A 20,915-nucleotide genomic window follows, 5' to 3' on the forward strand; every position below is an offset into this window, starting at 1 on the left:
CTGAGAGCTCTGCTCCAAGTTTGAGATTGATCGAGGGTTGATGTAAGGAACATTATGGAACAATGCAATGTCGTAATCTGTTTATCCAATAATTAAATCTTTACAAAAAGCTCTAGATGACTGTTTCAACTCATGTTTTAATGTAATTTCTTTATTCACGAACATATTCTTTGATTTATAATAAAGCCCTCCCTTTCTGTAGTAATGATACTACCACTGACTACGGTCTGATATGAATCGCATTACAGTTTACGATAGGCCTGTTACCAGTAACCATCCAGAGTCCGGTATCATAAAACATCTCAAATTAAGATTTTCTTCCAATCCTTCCTTGGCTCACATTTTGACCAATCAGATCACATGACATGGAAGATTTGAGGAAAAACACAGGACTTGAGGAAATTCTCAAACTGAGATATTTTTATGAAACCCAGGCCTGAAATGGTACTGTCTTGCAACTTTGTGTTTTATTAAAAGGGCAAAAACATCAATATCACTTCCAAACATGTGATACAGTCCCATTTTATATCTTTTCTTCCAAAACCTTTTAATAATAGGAAACTACTCATGATATTGTATGAGCCTCATTTCTTTTTATCAAAACTGCTATATTAAATAATAATATTTTGAATGTAGTTAAACAAAAGTAGAATATTATTATTGCAATGATAAAAAGATTTCGATGGTTCTCATTCACTGGAGTCAATTTCATCAGTATTATTTTGTAGTTGAATGTCTTTGACGTTACTAATTACCCATTATATCAGTAGCCCTACCAATAAAAGGTCTGTCCTTTATCAGATTAATTGCTTATTATTGCTGCCATGACTGTTTGACTCTTATTTTCTTCATCATTATACTGGTATAAAAATATAAATTACAAATAGATTCCAGGCAAAATAAAGAACTATAGATTGATTCTGCTCTGGCGAGGGGCCGAGAAGTGAACCCTACTCCCTAAAAAAATTTCACTTTTTTGGACAGTGGAGACCCATGACCTCTTCCTTCAGCTCTCAAGTCATTATTTTTTTAACAAACTCTTTATCTGATAGCCTCATTTTAAAGCACAGTCACGCTACTTGAAGATGGACACAAATGGTGCTTTTCTAAACTAAGATTAACACTACCAGAACCAATAAAGCAGAAGCAAGGCTAATCCCATATAGGTCCTGGTGCAGCACGACAAGGGTTATTATCCAATCTTTTCAAAGGGAGATAATCTAGCTCAAGAGACCTCATAAGCACTAGTCCTAAGTCCTTCAATGGATTTTGAAGTAACTTTTAGAAAAGTTTGGCATTGTATGCAATTGTGCATGAAGGAAGATATTTAACTGGTATTTTTTGTATTAAATCCACTTCAAGTGGGGTATTCTTTACAGTATATCTAGTTTGTTTCAAATGCTTTTGTTGGTTTTCAGGTCTTGGACAAAATTGACTTTGAATTAAAAACAGAGGGGGTCACACAATTGTTGTTGGCTTTATCATACTACAGAAGTAAGCACCAGATCCTTAGGCAAGATGTTGAACAGAAGAATCAACTCTTTAAGATGGAGTTTCTTTTGTCACTGAAAGCCAAACTGGAGAATGTACTGGACACATGGCAAACAGGTTTATATTAATACAATCTAATTAAAACTAACTGTACTTTCCCCCCATGTTTTATATGACTGCAAAACCTAAGTGATTGTATAATGTTGTGGTGCTGTCATCCTCCTCCTTCATCTGTTGGCCATTGACACTTAGTTTTCTTATGATAGCTTTAATATTTGTCAATGGATCGTGATGAATTTTATTACAAGATTACATACCACAAAAGAAGGTTGGTATTGGGGGTTATGGCAAAAACTATTTTGGAATGAAGGACTAAAATACGGGGTGAAAAGAAACTTTTTTATTGTTTCTTTACAATTGGTTGAGTGAAAGTGTACAGATCTCTTTTTGAGATAGTATCACAGTGTACACCACAAAAAGAACGTTTACAGTGGTTTTTTTAAATAATGCTGTTAAGGAATTGATTGCCTAAAGTTTGGCTGAAAAAAAAAGGCAAACCTTAACTCCAAAACTAAAGTATAAGTGTATGGATCTTTTTAAAACTGTACTACAAATGTCAGACTGGGGTAGATTTTAGGGGTTATGACCTTTATTGTGTAGGAATTAGGGACAGACTGAGGCAAAAAAAAACCAAACATTCTCTTGGTTTCTTGGCAATTACTTGAGTAAAACTAGAATTGATCTCTATGAAATTGTACTACAAGAAACAAAAGGAAAGTTTTGGTTATGGTAATTTAGGAACTAGGGTCCAAAAGTGGATTATTATTTTCTTGAACTTAGTATAAATTGCTTACTTTAAAGTTCTTTGACCACTTTCATTCTTTGTAGAAGCTTTTGTTTTCTTAAATGTTTAATCACAATCCAAATTTTGCACTTATCAGTTTTGAATGTTCTGGGTTCGACCTCTGCGGTTGTATCAAGCTTTATCCTATGAAGCCTTTTATTTAAATTTGTAAGAAGATATAAAGATTCTTATTGATCCATCACATGACAATGGCTTCAAATCATGGAACCTCAAATATATGCAAAAGAGATGGATTATTCAATTAGATGGAGCTTCTTTGAAGTTTCAGTGACATGTTTATTTTTACTTATATGATCCCCCCCAATTTCTTCATCAATGTCCTAAGTATATTGTATGTTTTACCGTGATTTGATTATTCAAGGAGAATAAATCCTTACTTGACCCTTAGAGTGTTAAAGTTTTGTTAGATGGCTCATTTTAAAATATGTGTGGGTTTTTATCATGCATTTCGATAGATCTTACGGTACTTCATTTTAGATTGATGCATTATTAGGCTCCCTGCATAGCAAGATATGGGCAAATGTCCATCTGTCTGTCTGTTTTGTTATGTACCTTGTAAGTGCAACTCATCCCAAATTGTTGAAAAGATTTTGATAAATCTTAATATGTTGGTTGAAGGTCTTATGTAGATGTGGATGATTATTGTCTGATTTTTTTCAAGGAAGGATAATCTAAATATTTACTTTATAATATATTTGCAAGCAGACATATACCATGAAATCATATTGTTAGTTTTTATAGTCTGTTGAACTGTGTCCTGGAAACAATTCTCTGATGTCGATCAAAGATGAATATTATGTGCTTTATTTTCTGACTGAACCTAAAAAAAGTATTATTTCAAATTTCAAAGTTATCATCAATATCATTATTTTTTTATTTCCAAAACTAGCTGAAAATGAGATGCTCCAATTATTGTCACTTCATCAGTTTACAAAACAGGCTATGATTGGCTATATCAGCTATTGTAATGAAGATTTATAATAGTTAGAAAGGTAATAGAATATAGGACAAATAATCTAGGCTTTTCTCATAATCTTAATCCTGTCATTACTTGGTATAAAGAGATAATAAAACTTAAGTCCTGAAAATAAATCTCTTTTCATTGTGTTGGTTTTCCATTTGTATGTAATGATGATGTTGTCCACAGTTTTTATTTCTTGGTTAGAATTTGACAATTGTTTGTTAGATAATCTGAGAGTACTGCAGGGAGTAAATTGATTAATTTCAGGGAACAGAGTTGGTTTTTTCTTGATTGATTGATAGTACCTGATGAAATAACTTAGGCCATAACAAGGAGACTTTCTATCATTTCATAGGTATTTTATTGTAAGTTTGATAGAAAGTTAAAATCTCTTTGTCCATTGTTCAGTAACAAACATTTAATCAAGAAAAGAACTTTACTTTACTACTGACTCTAAGGTAGATCACACGTCTTACAGGCAGCGTCTCTTTCTGTCATCTTGCAAATGCATTTATAAAAACATGTATTTAAGGAGTTGATTGAAATAATGTGAAAATTTATTTCACATAAAACTTTAAATGTAATTTATAAAACTGTATTTTCTTTCGAAAGGGGAGGTAATTGGTAGGGAAATGGAATGGGAATTTTAGATGTTTTGTTATTAAAAGATCAAAGTTCAGTGGCCCTTTACATTCTTAATAAAAATATGTAGGAATATCTGAAAGTATCCTTTTTTTAGATTAATTATTAGCTGACCAGGCCGTAGGCCATGTGAGCTATTGCCATCACTTGCTCTCTGTTGTCGTCCTTATTAATTACTTCAAACATCTTCTCCTCTGAAACTACATAGTGGATTTGGATGAAACTTAAGATGATTGTTCCTTAGAGTATCTTGCACAAAATGACCATTTGGATTTTTGATTTGTTAAAAAACATGGCTGCCATTACTAAAAATAGAACACAGTGGTCAGACAGCAGGTTTTTGCATATATCTCCAAGACTGCTAGGTTTAACCAAATTCTGACATGGGTAAAAGTATTCAGCATGATGAGATCTATCTGTGGTCAAATTTTGTTGAAAATGTGTTCACCCTTGTTGGTGTTATTGCCCTTTTTTGACATTTTTTGCTTTTTTTTATGTTATTACTTTCAAAAATCTTCTACTCAGAAACTACTGTACTGAATTCAATGAAAGTTAGCATTTTTTGTTTTTTAAGGTATCCTCAATAAAATGACTGTTTGGAATTTTGATTGGTTAAAAATCATGGCCGTCATTACTAAAAATAGAACATAGGGGTCAGACAGTAGTTTTTCGCATATATCTCAAAAACTGTTATGTTTAGCCAATGTCTTTCAATTGCTGAAATGATCCTTATTATATGGCCTACAAAAGTTTCCACAGGATCCAAATTGTCAGACATCTCCATGTAAGAGATATTGCGTTTGAGAGGTGAAAAATGACCTTTTTTTACAGTTTTAAGCCACTATCTTGAAAACTATGATAGATAGAATAAAACTTTCAATTGCTGAAATGATTCTTATTATAAAGCCAACAAAAGTCTTTCAGGATCAAAGTTGTCAGACAACTCCATGTAAGCTATTGGCCTTGAAAGGCAAAAAATTACATTTTAAGCAGTTTTCAGTCAATACCTTGAAAACTATAATAGATAGAATGAAACGTTGGATTGATGAAATGATCCTTATGATAAGTCCTACCAAAGTCTTCATGGAGTCAAAATTGTCTGACAACTCCTTGTTAGAGTTATTGCCCTTGAAATACAAAAATTTAACCAGGTGAGCTATTCAGGCTCCTGGGAGGCTCTTGTTTAATTGCTCCCATAAGGAAGAAAATTCCCATGATAACATATATAAAATCTTGAAAAAATCTCTGCCATTACTACTCAATTATCTCAAAATCAAGTTTGGTGACCTAGGTTTTTTGAAATCAATATTCTAAAATATAATCATTCAACATCATCTCTGAAAAAAATTTGGAAAATCTATAGACATAAAAAATATTAGATATGATTTTCTTAAGGTAATGATTGATTCAGACTAAGATAATATTATCCATCGATTAGGCATTTTTTACCACGGGTTTCATATCTTCTTTTCCAATACAATTTCAAAAATACCTTTATACAGGTTATATTTAATAGATTAATGAGATTGAATGAAAGTCTTTATATTTTTTGCAAACTTATAAAATGTCACTACCTTTCTATCATTTTCAATTATGTCTAGAAAGAATAAAGAATCTTTTTAAAAAAATGGATGCCAACGATATTGTTCAGATCATATCAGGACAATATTCAAAGTCCAAAATATTATGTAAAAAACGATCTTGGTTTATATGATATTCTGAAAAAATTTGATATATAAACTAAGTAACTATAAGATTTTAAAAGAACAGAAATTCATGGTTAATCTAGGGTTAACAGTAGGGCAAAATATGAAAGCTAGATGTAAGAGTGAGATGGGAAAATCTGGTCTAAAAATTTGGGATGGAAGCGGTTAACCGCTTAACCGTCAGAAGTACCAAATATCAAATACCAAAAATGCTACTCGATTAACTGTACATGTTCTGAATTTTGAGATTTTATTACATGATATTTTTATTGTATACTGTTATTTTCAACAGGTCATATAATTCCAACTGCCGTTATCTAATTAAGACATGCAATGGTCATTTGACCAGAGGCTAATTACAACATTAAAAGTTGATTTGATAGTTACTGAAACATCTAATTAAAAATCAAATGGTTTGGTTCTCTGAATTGTAGTAAACACTTTTTTGCACTTCTAAATGATCATTGCTATCATAAGTGAAAATGCCACTGTGTAAAGCTTTGTCTTACTTTAAGAGAAGTGCAGATGAAAAACATATTTAAATGCAAACTATATGACTTGGAACAAGCATACACAGGCGGGACTAGCAACATGCTATTTAAATCATCATAAGTTGAAAGTCACTTAAAACACTCAAAATTTTCACAGACCTCAGAAAAAGCAACACAGTCGTTAATGAATGAATTTTTGAATTGCTGTAAAAGAAAGAGCTTGCATTGCATGACAAATTCCCATTTGAATGGTGAAATGAAAACTCTGCAAAATACCCGTCTTTCAGTCTTGGCATGTCAGTATTTGAGCATTCCAGAAACAACTGTCTCATCAGATAGTATATTTCGTGTGTAGGACAAGTAGTTACGAAATTAAGAAATTTGCTGTCATCATCTGTATCTGATTAAATTATTTTCTTGAACAAAAATTATATTTTGGATTCTAAACCTGATGAGTAAGACTCTGACATGTATACACTTGAATTCACAATTTCATTTCATTTGTTCATGTTGTATGTTTGTTTGTTAGACAAATCAACTTAATATGCATATTTTATACATCAAACCAAATAGAAAACTATAGAGGCGATTTCCTGGTTGTAATTGCCGTATTAACAAAATCTTGCCGGTTGGCCAATCAGTTAACCAGTTTGTAATTTCAGATGATTTTGACAATCCTACTAAAAAAATAAATGAAAAATACAAATGTATGTATAAAAAAGATTCTAGTCCTCTAATATGAAATGATTGCTCCGGAATTTTCCGGAAGTGGTCTTCTTAGTGATAACAGATATGTGGAAGTCACTGACCACTATAACAAATGTGGGTTTTGTTGATTACAGATGTGTAGAATGTGGATTTTGTTGATTACAGATGTCTAGAATGTGGATTTTGTTGATAACAGATGTGTGGAAGTCACTGACCCCTATAACAAATGTGGATTTTGTTGATTACAGATGTGTGGAAGTCACTGACCACTATTACAAATGTGGATTTTGTTGATTACAATTTTGTAAAAATTCAGTCATTGAGCTGATGCCTTTTATGCTAAATTGATGTTTTAAACACAATTTTGTAATGTGCATATCATATGAAAATGGTATCTTTTCCCAGGGGCAAAATATTATCAGACTTGCTTATGCAATTGTTCATATTTAAAATTGAATGTATATTTGTAATATAGTAAAGTGGCTGCTACTGATCAGATTATAAAGGCAATCTGAGACATTAGTCAGACCATAATGTAACAAGTCATTTCCCAGACCATTTAATTCTCATCTAAACTTTCAAATGCTCAGTAGTTAAATGCAACTAGCAATATTTTTAGAGTGTGAATCTTTGATATTGTATTGAATGATGATTAGTATTATCAGGTATCATTAGTTGACGCTTTCATTCATGTAGACCTATTGTTTTACCATTGCAGGATATAAACATTCTCTAGCTTGTAGTAGGTTTACATTACTTTTTGTAATGTAAAAATTAATGATGGTGATCAAAGTCCATGGGGTTTGTTTGACTTAATGAATAGAAATTTTGAAAAAAAAAATGATATCTGTGTATATTTTATTCAATCTTAAAAGTAAATGTTAATTATAGTGATGTAATTGCTTGCACTATTGAGAATATGCTGTTAAAGTGTCATTATCATCAAAGTAAATTCAGATTAATATAACTGTAAAACCACTTTTTTGTGTCTTTAAAAAAAGCTAAATTTGTCTAATTTGATGGAGAAGGTAAATCACATCGCATGATAGTGATAACAACACATAGCAGTTGATCTTTTAAGCGTGGTCACAATCAAATGACTCAGGTATTGGTATATTGGTATTATGTAACTATAAATGATTATAGAAAAATCATCAATTTCTCTACATTTATTGATATTAATTCTGAGGCCAAAAAATGAATAGTAATTGAAGTCTGGCTAGACCGGAACGTGATCTTTGTGTAAATAGACTCAAATGGCTGTGTCTTATCGCTATGATGAAATTGCTTGTGAAATATATGATTGTTGCACAAAGTCATATTTCTTGTCAAATTGTGAAATCATCAAATTGTTGCAACAATAACTTTCCTTTGAGCTTTGTCTGGGCTATGATAGAGCTGAATGGTTTTTGATTGATTAAATAAAAAATATGATACTACTGCTCAACGATGAAAGTTTCCCAATTAAATTACATTATTATCAGAAATATTTCCTCATTCAGAAGTATTTCAAAGCTATTGCATGCCTTGTAACTTGCTTCTGTAGAACAAAATATGCTTTTATATGATTTATTTTCTGTAATTTACCAAAAAAAATTCTTTGAATGATTGTATTTACAGCCTTAGCTTTAAAGAGTAAGTTTATATATAGTGATCAAGCTCATTCTATCTATCTGTCCTTTTATTCCTCCACCACACTCTTGTAATGTGATGATATTTTTATGAAACTTTTAAGGAATAGTTGTGAGATAATGTTTGTGCACCTGCTAGTGTGACAAGGAAATTACAATGAACTCCCAATAGATGGTAGATGTACCCAGTTTTTCCATATCACCTCCTCTAACTTCTTGATGTAAATATGTGAAACTTGCACAGAATGATTATTCTATAATGTCATTATACACACTTTTATACCCCACTTTAAGAGGAGTGGGGGTTACACCATTTTATCTTTGTCCGTGCTTTGGTAACACTTTTTCTCCGTCACACTTTTCTCAGCAACTTCTCATCACAGTGGCTTGAATTCCTGTAGGTTATGCCATATGGTGGGGTCTGTTTCTGGAAAAATTCTTTAACAACTTCCTGTTTACCAAGGACTTATTTTATTTTCCTTTTATAGTGATTAAAAGCGGGAGTATCAGACTGCTCACAGATTTATTTTTCTTTTTTTTTTTTCCTTTTTTGGTTTTTTGTTTGTTTGGGTTTCTTGATTTTTAGCTCACCTGGCCATAGGCCATGTGATTAATTGCCATCACTTGGCATCCATTGTCATCATTGTCAATGTTTTTGTTAACAATTTCTTCAAACATCTTCTCCTCTGTAATTGCTGAATGGATTTGGATGTTTGTTTTTTTAGAGTATCCTGAGCGAAATGACTGATGGGTTTTTGATCTGTTAAAAAACATGGCTGCTGTTACTAAAAATAGAACATAGGGTTCAGACAGCAGCTTTTAGTATACATCTCCAAAACTGTTATGTTTAGCCAAATTCTGATATGATGGTAAAATATTCAGCATAATGAGATCTATCTGTGGTTGAAATTTGTTGAAAATCTGTTGACCCATGGTGGAGTTATTGTCCTTTTTGTGTGTATTTTGAGGTTTTTGATGTTATTACTTTAAAAAATCTTCTCCTCAGAAACTACAGAATTTAATGAAAGTTGGTATTTTTTGTTTTTTATGGTATCCTTAATAAAATGACCATTTCAATTTTTGTTCAGTTAAAAACCATGGCCGCCATTACTAAAAATAGAACATAGGAGTCAGACAGCAGGTTTTTGTATATATCTCCAAAACCATTAGGTTTTGCCAAATTCTGACATGGTACCTGCGAAATTGATATCAGGTTTATCATTTTTTTAAACCTGTAAAAATTGGTACACGCTAATATATCCAGTTGACAGAATCCGCGAAAATTAATACATTTACAGTAATTAAAGTTACCAGCACTTCGATCCCATTGACTTAAGATAGGATAAGTCAATCTGTTTTCAGTTTAACTACTACAACTTTTACTTTCAAAATGACCTTACATTGATTTCCCAGTGTCACCTTTATGTCATTATGTATTAAGTGTCACTGACAGTTGTAGCTGTAAGACCAATGGTAACATTTCTAAATGAATTTGAAATTTTATTGGAATTGAAGTTGTGTTAACAGACCATTTCCTATCTCATCACATTGTAAATTTAAATTGAGTTGTTGTGAACTCTCCTCCACAATTGGTTAGATGTTAAATCCAAAACAGTGAACCATACCCGTGACATAAGCAAATTAACTTCAGCTTTATAAAACTGGTTTATTGCATGTTAGCAATTAACTGATTGCTATCGATATTTTGTGAGTTGGAGTGAATATCTCCTTTACAAAATGACAATTAAGTAGAAGTCAGAATTAAATTATTCTTTAATGAAAGTTGATGCTGAATGTAGTTTACACAGAGAACAAGTAATATTTAACCAAGTTTGTTGCTATATTTACTCTTGTTTTAATATGTGTTTTGAAAGAGAGTTTAATTTCCTTTTTTTGGTAAAATATTCGAAAACAATCAGATTGAGATTAGGATGAACTTTTCACTCTGTGTTTAATCTAAGCTCCCTCGTGTGTTTAATGCTCATCAAGATTTTTAACAAATGTCCTCAATTTAAATGTTTCAGACAGAAAAGATACTCCCTCTGAAATAAAACAATGGATTATATGAGTCATTCTCTGACACTGATGATGTGGGTTCCCCGAATGTAGGTTTGATATATTCTGTAATGACAGAACTGTTGGTCCTGTAAGTAATGATGTAAGATGGACTGGCTTTGTTCCTGTTTGTAGTGTTAAGGTTTTTTTTTACCATTTTTATGTGCTTCCAATTATATTTGAATAATGAAAATCATTAGAACTGAAGCTGTGTGTGTTAATTATACCCCTGCTCTGAAGAAGGGGGTATACCATTTTACTCTTATCTGTCCATCTGTTTGTCACAAATTTGTAAGTTTAGTTTTCTCTGGAACTGCTATTTTAGGATTTGATTTTGGGCTGGGGTCTCGCAACATCTGGTATGACAATTCTGTTTATATTTGATCACATACAAAAGTTGGGTGCAAGAATATCTTTGGGCATTAGCCCAAACATTTCTTGTTTTTATTTCTTGTATTTAAACTGAAATAATATAATCTTGTAGTTAAAAGTTCATTCAATTGGAGCTTGTGTAGAAAGGTCAAAAACTGGTGCAGGGGTATCATAAGTGGGCATTATCTGGCAATCTTTCTTTAGTTTTTTTGTTTTATTAAAAATTCAATAAATGAAGAAAAGCAATAGGTTGAGATTGCTGGATGACATCTAATGAAGCTTTCAATTATGACCTTTATGTTATATCTGTTTACTTGGTTGACCACAAAGTTACTAGGGCATATAAATTACCATTTCATTCCACATTCTGTCCTACTACAACAAACAGTATTCCAGATAGTATTAGGTATACATATTCTGTCCTACTACAACAAACAGTATTCCAGATAGTATTAGGTATACACATTCTGTCCTACTACAACAAACAGTATTCCAGATAGTATTAGGTATACATATTCTGTCCTACTACAACAAACAGTATTCCAGATAGTATTAGGTATACATATTCTGTCCTACTACAACAAATAGTATTCCAGATAGTATTAGGTATACATATTTTGAGTTGATTTTTAGTATTGTATTATATCTTAGTGTAGAACAATTCAAGTATGTGATTTATTACCTTAAGTGAGTTTTGATGAAATTGCTGGTTTTGGGCTTAAAGAATTTCATAGATATAGTAATTTAGTACTACTGGTTTTTTTTTTTCTAGAGACTTCAAGATGAGAATGAGATTGTAACTTGATATGTTCCTTTTTAAATGTCCATTTTGTTATATTTAACTGACATCTGGTCTTTTTCTTATGACTTATTATATTAACATATTCACACCTAAAAACCAGCGCTGTGTCAAACACTAAATCATGGTCCTAAATAAGAGTCCATAGTTGGCCTTTGTTTAACATTAACTATGGAGACATTTGTCTTGCTTTTAAGTGTATTTTAAGAAACCAGTTCTATTTGAAAATAGTGAAAACATTCCCCTTTTCTATATTGCAGGTAACATGGATCTTCTTGTCAAATATTTACAAGGAGAAAATCTGAAAGGTTATGAACTTTCACATCTAACCTCATACCTGACATGGTTCAGATTACCAACACCATCACAGATTTCCAAGATAATTGTTGAAGGTAAGATGAAAAAAAATAATTCAGATATTTGACTAAATGGGGGTCTACTTTTTAATTGCCATCATAGTCCTCTGAAAGTCTGTCATTTTTTAACTTAAACAAAGATATCTTGGAAAATTTAGTAGTTTTTATTATTTCAGAATTTATTCAAAACTTTTGTATTAAGGTCTTTCCCATTTCAATGTGAGGATCTTCTTGCATTTCTTTTGATATTTATTGTTTTTTTATTTTTTTTACAACCCAAATTGCCTGGTCCTGGTTAAAACATATCACAGCAAAACATGTATCATCACAAACGGAGATAGCTCTTTTAAATTCACCCTGTGAGAAATGATAATTTGTTGATCAAGAGATATCTCCCATGAAGCAAATAATAAGATTTTATCAAAAATAATAAAACAATGATAAGTACACAGAAAGCATCATATTGTTCAGAAACAGACTGAAGTACTATTTGACAATGTTTTAAAAAGATTTGAGGTCTCTTTGATAAAGCAATTTCTCAATTTAAAATGAAACAGTGGTGGTTGGTCATTGAAACTTGTATGGTTTTCTCTGATGATGTGAATCACTGATTTATGGTAGAAAATTTCATGTACCTGGTACATCAAGTGTCTTGTGCTGAATCACTCAGTTGACTAATCATTTGGTATAACCAGTTGCTTAGTTGTTATAGTGCTTGACTTCAGGCACAAATTGGATGGTACATTGTTTACGGTATATATTAATATTTCATAACTATGGAGAAATGGGCCTAAAAACTTGACTATTCAGGAATGATGTTACACCCAAATTTGAATTATTAATTTTGGTTCTGAATTAGTTAGATCCTTTCACATAACTATAAAGTATGGGATTAAACCTTATATTTTTTCAGAAGGATAAGGCATATCACTTCAAAATTTAAGTTGAATTTGAATTATTAATGACTTTTCATTTTTGTATGACCTTAAGTAATTTTTCTTGTGTTGTAATTCACCACAAAACTGAATTCATCATTTGTATTGTAAAAAAGTCCCTAAATACTTTGTCTAGGTCTAAATTTTTTATCTACTGATGCAGAAAAACTGATAAGCTCTTTACTGAACTGAAAGAAATGCATTCAATAGTAATAATCTAGAAATGTTTTATTGCCTAATGAATAGAGGGTTTTCTCGTTTTCATTTCCATGTTTTGTAATACTTTCAATTTATTTTTGAATATTATCAATTATTGAATATTATTTTTAGGTCTGGTGAGTGTCTTTACGATATACACAGACTTACTTGTGAATATACTGCTGCATATTGAAATAGTTATTGTTTCCTTGTATGTCAGTGCCCGACCATAAAAAGATTTTTGACAATAACTTAAATAAACAGTATTTACACATTAGGGTTGATGTTGAAATAAGGAATAAAAAAGAACAAGTTGAGGAATATTTGATTCAGATATAATGTACTTAATGTATTGATCTGTAGTAATTTGTATATGAGTGTTTGTATAACAATTTAAATTAAGTAAATTGTATCTTTTTTTCCATTACTTGTTTTCAAACTGAAATGACAATCTCTTCTTTAGATTCTTTTAATCCAATAAGAACTTATAAACAGTGTAGTCAAGTCAAACTGATAAGGAAACTGGATAGAGATGTGTCTATTTTATCAGTAGAAATAAATAGTTTCAAAAAAATTCTATGAAAGAGAAAACTGTTGTAGTAAACTTGTGAAATTGTCCTGCTTTGCTTCATACTGAGTTTTATCAACTATTCTGCTTAACTAAACTGCAGTCAAAATGCTGCATGTTTCAATTGACCATAGTTATTAACCATCCAATTTAAAGTGGGGATTTTTTTTTCCAAAGACACATTTTAATCTTTTAAAACAATTTTTAATAAAATGAGTTGTCAGAATTTCTGTGTTAGTATTCCCTCAGTATACAAACTTAAACTGTCTGATTATTTAAATACCAATGTTTTCTTTGAAGAAACCAAAAATATAAATGCTGAAAATTGCCTCTTCCATTCAACAATTCTGATTATAAGTAAAATCTCCGTGATATATATAGGTGTTGTGTTTTTGTTCAGTATTAAAATCTGGTTTGAGATATTGCTGATTAGACATTGCAATAAGAATTTAATTAAGAGATATAAATTACATAGGGATTACAACAATATCTAGAGCATATAGTCAACATGGTAGATTGATTTTACTGGAATATTATTGTGCAAGGAGATCATTCTAACAAAGTAATGTCTTTCTTATTTTTCTAAAAGAATATGTCTCCTAGGTCTGATAATTATTAATACAAAAATTTCAAGTGCTTAAAGATTTCAGTGTTTTTTAAAACCCTATTCCCTGACAAGACAACTAATCTGTTTATTGTGTGGAACCCTGCTACAGTTTGAACCGAAACACAAATGGCTGTGTCTTTTTATGATGGTTAGAACAGGGGATAAGCTGAAGGTGCATGCAAAGAAATTATGATTAAAACAAGGAATAGGATATTCTTGATATGGAAACAAGGACTAGACCAAGAAAGCATACAGATACAAGTTAACTATAACAGCACACTCAGAATCTGAAGAATAAATGATCACCTAGACTCGGCTAAAAACTGGAAGTATGGAAAAAGTAGGGTAGGCATTCTTTGCTTTTCTCGAGACCTCTGTCGAGTTGCTCATATGATGTCAAATCCAGGTAAAAAGGAAAGAGGTAAACTATGATATTGTGAACAAATCTGATCTCAAGGTAGAAATGACCACAGCATTATATGCATTTTTAAGGTGACACCTCTTTCTCTCAGTCACGTTAATTATAACTTTATAATTTGTAATTTTTTTTTCAGGATCCCCCACCTTACCACTGCTGTGTTCAAACTTGTCACATTTATCTATACCTACATTAAAGAGGATACTGTCTGCTTGGAAGGCTGCTGCATAATTCTCTAGGATTCTATGTTGACATATGTTCAATTGACTGAAATGCAGTCAAGTTTACTAAGACAAATTGTGACATATATAATTGTAATGGTCAAATGAAAAAAATAGGTTGTTGTACTGCTAAATGTTAGTTATTGTTGGCAGTAAGTCATCCTTAATCAAAAATAAGGGCTTTACATTTATTTTTGTAATTACTTCTTTTTTGAATATTGTAAAGCTAATGCTAAATATAAAAAAATGAACAGTAAAGTATGCCTCGAAACTTTTTTGAGTTAATCTGTCTTCTCAGTGCATTTTTGTTCTCCCCTTTTGATAATGTGTTACCTTTTATGCAAACATTTCTAAAGCACATAGACTAAATGTCTTAGGCAGTAATTGATATTATCTTCACACTTCTATGAAAGGATAGTCAACTAACTGTTAGCTTATCAATAAGGACATGGTGATAAGGTTATCAGGGGAACCAAATTTCTAGCGGAAATCAAAAGACAAACACAAGACATGGAAAACAGACAAACACAACAAAAAACATAAATAATCAAAATAATACATATGAAGTAATTGAACTCGGACTACATCAAATTGCTCATAAAAAATCAAGCTCAGGGTAGACAAAAGAGGATACTCTCTGCTTCAAACTTATAAGGTTATTAAATTTAACTTGTCTCCAAAGTCATAAGAAAAAAAATGTTACTTTTTAGCTCACCTGGCCAAAGGCCAAGTGAACTTATGCTATCACTTTGGTGTCCGTCTTCGTCGTGGTGGACAAATTTTAAAAAATCTTCATCTCTGAAAATACTGGACTGACAGGTTTTAAACTTGGCATGATTGTTCCTTAGGGTGTTCTGCACAAAATGACCGTTGGGATTTTTGATCCATGAAAAAACATGGCCGCTGTTACCAAAAATAGAGCATAGGGGTCAGATGGCAGTTTTTTGCAAATAACTCAAAAATCGTTGCCCTTAGCAACTTTCTGTCTGGGTAATATTGTTCAGTATCACGAGATGGACCTATGCCAAAATTTTCAAAACGATTGGTCAACTGATGTAGGAGTTATGGCCCCTGAAACAGTTTTTTTTTTTGGCATTTTTCGCATGTGCAACTTTGAAATTCTTGTGCTCAGAATCCATTGGACAGAATTCAATGAAAGTTTGCATACATGTTCCTTAGGGTATCCAACACAAAGTGACCGTTGGGATTGTTGATTCAAAGAAAAACATGGCCGCCGGTACTTAAAATAGAACATAGGGGTCAAATGGCAGTTTTTTGCAAATAACTCAAAAACCTTTGCCGTTAACGAATTTCTGGCACGAGTAATATTGTTCAGCATCATGAGACGGACCTATGCCAAAATTTTCAAAACAATTGGTCAACTGATGCAGGAGTTACGGCCCCTGAAACAGTTTTTTTTGTATTTTAGCATGTGCAACTTTGAAAATCTTCTCAAAATCCATTGCACAGAATTCAGTGAAAGTTGACATATATGTTCCTTAGGATATCCCACACAAATTGACAGTTGGGATTGTTGATTCATGAAAAAACATGGCCACCATTACTAAAAATAGAACATAGGGGTCAAATGGCAGTTTTTTGCAAATAACTCAAAAACTGTTGCCTTTAGCAAATTTCTGGCATGGGTAAAATTGTTAAGCATTATGAGAAGGACCTATGGTGAAATTTTCAAAATCATTCATTGACTATTGTAGGAGTTTTTTTTTTTTTTTTTCACATGTACAACTTTGAAAATCTTCTCTAAAACCATTTTCAAGATCATTGACTGAAAATAGGCATAATAGTTCTTTAGTGTATTGTGCTCAAAATGACTGTTGTGATTTTTAATCCACGAATAGATATGGCTGCCTATACTAAAAATGGAACTTAGGGGAAAAAATTCAAAAATTGTTGCCTTTAGCAAATTTCTGGTTCAGGTCATGAAAATGCTATGAAAGCATTTCTTGCAATTTGACAATTTAGTTGATTTTAACTCCTCAAGGTTTTCAAATGAGCAAATGGTTAACTAGGTGGGCGATTCAGGCTCTCTTGAGCCTCTAGTTTTCTTCAGCTTCAAGAACTTGCCAAAAAAAGTCTTTTGAAGGTCAAGGTTGTATTGAAATTCCATATAGGAGTTGTTGTCCTTGAAAGCCAAAACAAGATAATATTAATGTCACTGCCGTTTTGGCTGTTTTCTTGAAAAGCATATTAGATATAAAGAAACTTTCAAATGTTTAAAAAAAAAACCAAGATTATAGACCTCTGTGGTGTCAAAGTTGTATGATCCCTTATGTAAAAGTTATTGCCCCTGAAAAGCGGAAAACTATTGTTGTTGTTTTTGTCATGACAGAAAGGAAAAGAAGCTTTTTAACACAGTATACATCTATTCCCCATACACAGTTAAAATCCCGACTCAGAAGCGTTATACATCGTTCCCAAAAGAGATGGTACACCTAGATACAAATATATAGTTCTTGGTAGAGATTCTTAGTGAAAAAAAAATTCCAAATATACAGAAGAAGATGTTTTCAAAATGCTGGAATTTTTAATCAACAACATATCTGTCCAGTGTGGTTGGTGCGTTTTTTTTCTTCAACAAACGGTCGGCATTCTAATGGGAACAAATTGTGCTCCTCTACTTGCTGACTTGTTCCTTCACTCTTATGAGGATGACTTTGTAGCTGATCTGATCCAAAAGAAAGAACATCATTTAGCTAGATCTTTTAATCTCAGTTTTCGCAATAAAGATGGCGTAATATCGTTAAACTATCCTAGTTTTGGGGATTCTGTACATCGCATCTACCCCAAAGAACTTGAAATAAAGGATACTAGAGACACTTTGAAGTCAGCTTCATATCTTGATCTACACTTAGAAATTGATGGTAAAGGAAAACTATTGACCAAACTTTACGACAAACGTGATGACTTTTCATTCAGAATTGTTAACTTTCCTTTCATCTGTGGCAACATCCCTTCCGCACCTGCGAATGGAGTTTTCATATCACAACTCATACGTCATGCCATAGCTTGCTGTAACTACGCATACTTTTTGTATTATGCTAGACTTCTTACAATTAGGCTTCTGGAACAGGGTTATGTTGCTAAAAGATTGAAGTCGTCACTACAGGAGTTTTATGGTCGTCGTCATGAACACGTAGATTGTTACGGTGTATCCATCAGCACCATGAAAACTGATTTGTTCAACGTGTCAGTTTTCCTTTCCTCTTTCGTCTACCCCGGACTTGACTTTTTATGAGCAACTCTGCGTGTTTTTAGAAAAGCAGAGAACACCTACCCTACCGGTGCACCTGGTCCATGCTCCTAGTTTTTGGTGGAGTCCGAGTTGCTCATGTACTTTCATTGCTTTGTATGTATTGTTTTGGTTGCTTTATGTTCTTTGTTGTGTTTGTCTGTTTTCCATGTCTGGTCTTTGTCCCTGGATTACATTCTTTTGATTTCAACTAGAGTCTTGGTTCCCTTGATTATTCTTCCCACGTTAAAATGATCCTGATGAAAAAATCTTCAAACGTCTGGAATGGATCAAATTTCCCTACAATAACTTTATACGAACATAAAAACAGTACTATTTGTAATCTAGAAATTTCGTGAAGTAATGTTGTCCTAGTTTCTAGGTAAGAATATAATGATACATGAAATAAAGAGCCTTGTGCTTCCCTTTTGTAATTTTAATTTCCAGTTATGAAAAGCACATTGATAGCCTACCAATGGATTTGATATTGAATCCAAGTATAAAACTATAAGAAAGATTTTAGATGGTAGTTGGAGGTACCACTAATTTCATCTTATATTGGTGATTTATCATAATTACTTTGATCAGGAGACATGATATGACAAGTAACTTAAGTGAAACAGAAAGTGTTGATTTCATTTGAATATAATCGTTGGCGTTTTAGCAAACTAGTCTATCTTTCAGAAATAGTTGTAATGCATTGTTGCAGAAAGTTTGCAATAATTACGATTTAATTCGCTGGCATTAAACATTAAATGTCTTTTTGGTATAATTATAAACATAGAAGATCTTGAAACTCCAACAATAATTTCTGTATAAAATGCTTGAATAACTAAATTTCAACCATCTTCGTTAACATTTAAGAAGCACATAAACAATGAATTCTGGGCCCTGGTATGGAATGTATTTCTTGCGAATTAGATAGAAGATAAGTGAAATGGAACTAAAATGATTACAGTAACTAGAATACGGATATCAGTAACTTGTTTCGTCAAGGGATACTTAATAGTTGACAGGCGTGAAGGAATGAGTATAGATGGTTATCGTGAGCGAGTTTTACGAATAAAAGTCTTCATTTATTAAGCATGGTTGTCGAATCTGCCGAAGTATTTTCATTACAAATATTTCATTGCTTTCTCTCGGGGATTAAGTGACATTTTATAAGATGGAACTGGATCATAGAAGATTTACACAAATATGAAAAATATACATGTCTTAAAAGTGATTTTTCTCCGAGGGTCAGAAGGACTGAAGGGTTTTTGTAGTATACAAATGTAATTCGAGAAATTAAAAGAGCTGAAAATTGATCAGAATACAGAAGAATTTAAAAAAACGATTTTAAATCGACCAAAAACCTGCGTGGTGGAAGATTTTTTCGAAAAAAAGGGTTCTATAAGTTTAAAAATCTACTACTGCATATATAAATAATGTCAAATTGTATTTTCTTACAATTGTGATACTTTACTTTTAAATATTATTATTTATGAAGAATAACGTTCTTTACAAGGACAATTAAATATCCAGAGTGATTGCTACATGACCATTTAACACATACTTTGTATTGCAATAATGATGTCAGTCATTCCTTCCCTGTGAAATGTGCCATGTTACAGTAAATCGTCTCGGTCTCGTAGGTTGTAATATGCATCTCATAACCATTTGATTTATAAAGATTAGAAGCGTATTACACAGTTAAAATATGCTTGTGACGAGTTTCATAAAAATGATGAATTGGTCTTTTGCTGCAAATTGTGAAATTATACGTTACTGGGAAAAAACTTCCCTGTTTTAATATTGATTGACTTAAAATGGAAAATATTACAACAAACATTCCCGGAACACGCACGAATATGTAACAATGTTTGCATTTTTACTTACTAATGGTAAATCAATCGACCAATAGGGTTCCCCATAGACAATTACGAAGATAGATTTCATAACTCAAAATTAGTGAATAAACTAAATCTACACAGATGGGATTCCCCTGTGAATTATGGTCCGATTCGATATTCGGAACAACATACTTTAACATGGGAAAATAGAATATTAATGGTGGCATAAAGGTTTACCTAAATCGGCATTTTAACCTCCCCAGTAAATTCGTAAATTCAGTGAATTTAAAGCGATTTTTTCTTCTGTTCAGAAAGAAATAAAAAAAAAAGTGCGTCACTACAATCAAGGGTCAATAACAGTCATATCACAAGTGCTAACGTTGTTATCAAAACTATTTTCACTCTACACGATGCAGCAACAAACGCCACATAATTTACATAGCTAAACAATGGAATTAACCTGAATATCAAGGTTAAACCCAGGACAAAAGAGATTACAATTGAATAAAAAAGAGGACGTTACAGTAATGGACATAAGAGGGAAAAAATAACATTATAATAGTTATCTGTCCAAAAGGCGACCTTTAGCTCAGGGTTGATCGTAAAAGAAGGCGTCCTAGGTGCTTTTTAGACGTTATAATTGTCCTAAAGCAACACATTGTACGAGACATTGTCACCTAACTAGACAATTAAACATTGAGAAAGACACGTTAAAATACCATGTATGCTTCCTTGTAGGTGGATATTGGTATTTCATTTCAATATCTAGCCAACCATTTCTGACATATGTTTCCCAGGGAAATGGCAAA

The 20,915-nt window shown here is 32.0% G+C and overlaps 1 protein-coding gene across 4 annotated transcripts in view; it reads left to right on the forward strand.

Moving 5' to 3' along the window:
- Positions 1-15,299, forward strand: part of LOC148624245 (anaphase-promoting complex subunit 1-like) — an 82,680-nt gene extending 67,381 nt beyond the window's left edge. For 2 of the 4 annotated variants that reach the window (XM_088566850.1, XM_088566851.1), the window contains 3 exons: positions 1,419-1,608; positions 11,982-12,113; positions 14,940-15,299. In XM_088566850.1, the coding sequence (XP_088422976.1) occupies positions 1,419-1,608; positions 11,982-12,113; positions 14,940-15,034 (417 nt within the window). In that variant the 3' untranslated portion in view covers positions 15,035-15,299. The other 2 variants (XM_088566852.1, XM_088566854.1) reach the window with 2 other exon arrangements.
- The last annotated feature ends 5,616 nt before the right edge of the window (positions 15,300-20,915 follow it).

The sequence above is a fragment of the Perna viridis genome, chromosome 2 (genome assembly GCF_037379345.1).
Source record: "Perna viridis isolate PV_CMFRI_1.1 ecotype Kerala chromosome 2, ASM3737934v1, whole genome shotgun sequence".
NCBI lineage: Eukaryota > Metazoa > Mollusca > Bivalvia > Mytilida > Mytilidae > Perna > Perna viridis.